The sequence below is a fragment of the Crocuta crocuta genome, unplaced genomic scaffold, assembly GCF_008692635.1.
Source record: "Crocuta crocuta isolate KB4526 unplaced genomic scaffold, BGI_CrCroc_1.0 scaffold660, whole genome shotgun sequence".
NCBI classification, from domain to species: domain Eukaryota; kingdom Metazoa; phylum Chordata; class Mammalia; order Carnivora; family Hyaenidae; genus Crocuta; species Crocuta crocuta.
The window spans coordinates 87529-90869 of NW_027531886.1; the positions used below are offsets into that span (position 1 = coordinate 87529).

Genomic DNA, 3341 nt, shown 5'->3' on the forward strand with positions numbered 1-3341 from the left:
AGCCTCCTGTAATGTGATGGGGTCATTATCAGAAGAGGGAACAATGCTGTGCTGGAAGAAAAATCTGGTTTTCTGATAACTTTTCAAGTCCTAATTTAAAAAACAAAACACCTTCGGGACAGGTTTAAGTCATCAAACTTGCCTGTTGGCCCTTTCTTGCTTGAGAAGAGTAAGTGGCTAGATCTCTCTTCTCCAAGTTTTCTGGGGACTTAACAGTGCTGCAGTTAGAGTGGATAGTCAAGGCACTTTTCACAAATCCATCATTTCAAGGAAAAACCAAGTACTGTTAGAAGTATAAAATGCGAGCCATTCAAAGGCAGATAGGTTGGTTTCACTTTGAGGGTGGTGTGTGGCGGTGAGGCTCTGTGAAAGACATGCGCATGGAAGGACGGATAAAAGTGTACCGGAGGCGGACAGTAGCGCTTCAGGACACTCACGCATGACGCCTCTGGGCGGTCTTGGTTCACAAAGTTGGGCAAAGTAAGCTCCACGCCCTGGCCCGCGCTGGGGGGCAGGTNNNGAGCCACGACGACCTCGGCCTCTGGTCGGAGCCGAAGGCTGCTACTGCTGCCCCTGCTGCTCTTCTTGCTGCCAGCAGGAGCTCTGCGGGGCTGGGAGGCAGAAGAGAGGCCCCGAACCCGCGAAGAAGAGTGCCACTTCTACGCGGGTGGACAAGTGTACCCAGGGGAGACCTCCCGGGTTTCGGCCGCTGATCACTCCCTGCACCTCAGCAAAGCCAAGAGTAGGTGGTGCCCCGCCAAGGGGAAGGGTAACGGGTGGCCGAGGGAGGCGGGAGGTGGGAAGGGTCAGGAGACACGTGTACCCGTGGTTTCGGTGGCTACCTGGGGGCCTGGTTTGGGCGGCACCCTCTGGGTGGCCTTAGGTCCCCGGGCGGGCCTGCCTCCCTGGGGGAGGGGAGACGGAGAGGGGATCCCCTAATCAGATTTTGGAAGGAGTGGTGGTTACCCCAAAGCCACAGATGAGGGAAAGAGGGTTGCCGAGTTTGTAGGCATCAGGATGTTGTGCAAACTGAAACATTTCCTCAAACATCGAAAAGTGCCAGCAGCACATCGTGTCTATTTCCAAGTACTCTTTCAGGGAAGAATACATTGAAGAATTGAATAATGGTTCGCAGAAAGTTGAGCTAAACAGCAAAGTGGCTAACCAAAATGCTGAGGAGGGCAAAACTTTCCTTTTTCTTTCTTCTTCTCTTATTGCATCTTATAAAGGCTATTAAAACCCACCTTCCCCAAAACCTGTATAGTTAATGGGTATTCTCTGTTTCTGAGAAACGAAGAACTTGGTACAGGGTCTGCTTTGGAGGCTCTTTGTAGGAAAATGGAAAACGAGGTTGGAAGTCATGCATTTGGGTTGATGATAAACCTCGTGGCAAATTTGTGTCCTGCCAGTTTGGCTTTTGATTATTTGCATTTCTGACCAGTGTACACAACTAATGGCCACTTTCAGGAAGGACACGTCAGACTAAATAGATACTGAGAAAGTTGTGGCCTGCTGCATCTGGATGTTAAGACTGGCCAAAACAGCAGTGGCCAGGGGTTAAAGGATAAACACTATGGCTTGCTTTTAAATAACCAGCTTTTACTACACATCATTTGGCAATTCTGTGGATGTATATTTGGTTCAGTTACAGTACGTTTCATGCCAGTCTTCAGTAACAAAAGAAAAGCTTCACAATTATGAATCACCAGTGTAAAATGGGATGTTGTTTTGACTTAGGATGGAGTGGGAGTGATAAGGAGAAAAACTATTTTGCCTCCTTACACATTTGCAGTTCTTTCCTACTGAAAGCTAACAAAGGTACTTTTGGATTTTTGTTTTTTAAAAAGCCAGTCTTGCACTTTTAAAATTGTAGTATTTACAAGTCCTGTTGCTTTTACTTGGTTTGGGAAGACATTTTGAAATATGTCAGTTAAGTATTTACTGGAATTACATAAATTTCCCATAAGAAACAAATCCCATCAAGGTCTGCTCATAGAAGCAAAAACATGGTAATAATAGTTTTTCCTTTACCAGCAAACCTTTTCAAAGTTTAGATGTTTGTTACGTTCCTGTGTCACGTGTAGGCTTATCTAGAATTAAAGCTATGAGGACTTTTACTCATAAAAGAAAAGTATAGAGCCATTAAATCTTAAATGATTTTAAGTTAATTTTAGTAACATGAAAAGCTGTTCGTGATTTACTATTCCCCCTCCCTTTTTATTTTAATTCCAATGTAGTTAACATACAGTGTTCTATTAGTTTTAGGTGTACAATACAGCGATTCAACAGTTAAATATATTACTCCGTTCTCATTACTGTTCCCTTTTTCAAAAACGGATACAACATGATCCAAATCTGTATGTTAAAAAAGAATGGAAGGAAACACATCAAAACGGTAACAGTAGTTAAGTTGATGGGGGATATGGGAAGAAGGAATTTAAACATTCTTCTTTACTGCTCTGCATTGGCCAGAATCTTTGTTGACTCTGCTATTTATATCCAGGACAGTTTTTATTTTTTTAACAGATACAAGGGGTTGCTTTGGGAATTCCATTTATAGATCTTAATAAAGTAATTGCAGTCTTTTTGCCCTATAAACTGATCAGTTTTTTTCTTTTGAACAGAACGTTCCCTATTTGGAGAAGACATGATACTATATATACAAAACCCTTAAAGATTCCGTCAAAAAACTATTTGACCACTGCAGTTCTTGAGTCAAAACTCCAAAATTTCCAAAATCTGAATTTTCAGGAAAAATATATTTTTCAAATTTGGTTTTCCCTATATGCTAAAATCATTAAGGAGTGGCATAGTAACAGAACATTACAGTTATAACCTCACACTAGAGTAGCGTTTTCAGTAATCTGTATAAAGCATATACAATTCATTTCCCTTCTCCTATTCAGTTCTCCCTCCTGGCCTTTACCTAATTAGATCAAAATGTTTATATGAGGTAGGCACTGGCTCAAGATAAATAATCATGTGTTATCTATTAACTTTGGAGAGAGATCCATCTTAACTTTGTCTCTGTTTTCAGAGAGATCGCAAGTGCTGGCTATTGTAAGCCTTACTTTCTAGGAACCTTAGTCAAACTTGGAAGCGAGTATTGACTTCTTTGTATGTAATGGTTCTGAAAGTGTAAGTGCCCTGTGAACATGTTAACAGAAGATGAAGGTACATTATTAGGAAAGCGTGTTGGCTAGAATTACAGCATGCCCTTACAAGAGAGCAGCATGGACTGTTCAGTTTCCATCAGGTCACTTGAAACCTCTTCAAGGGGGGGTCTCCTCTTTCAGAGCCCTCTGGGAAGATAATCCCATGGTCTGGGATTCCTCACTTCT

The 3341-nt window shown here is 42.3% G+C and overlaps 1 protein-coding gene across 1 annotated transcript in view; it reads left to right on the top strand.

Annotated features, from left to right (window-relative positions):
- The first annotated feature begins 374 nt into the window (after positions 1-374).
- PRDX4 (peroxiredoxin 4) overlaps positions 375-3341 on the top strand; it is a 25268-nt gene continuing 22301 nt past the window's right edge. Inside the window, exons 1-2 of the mRNA XM_077773137.1 lie at positions 375-416; positions 472-742. Of these exons, the coding sequence (XP_077629263.1) occupies positions 375-416; positions 472-742 (313 nt within the window). The remainder of the gene's footprint in view (positions 417-471; positions 743-3341) is intronic.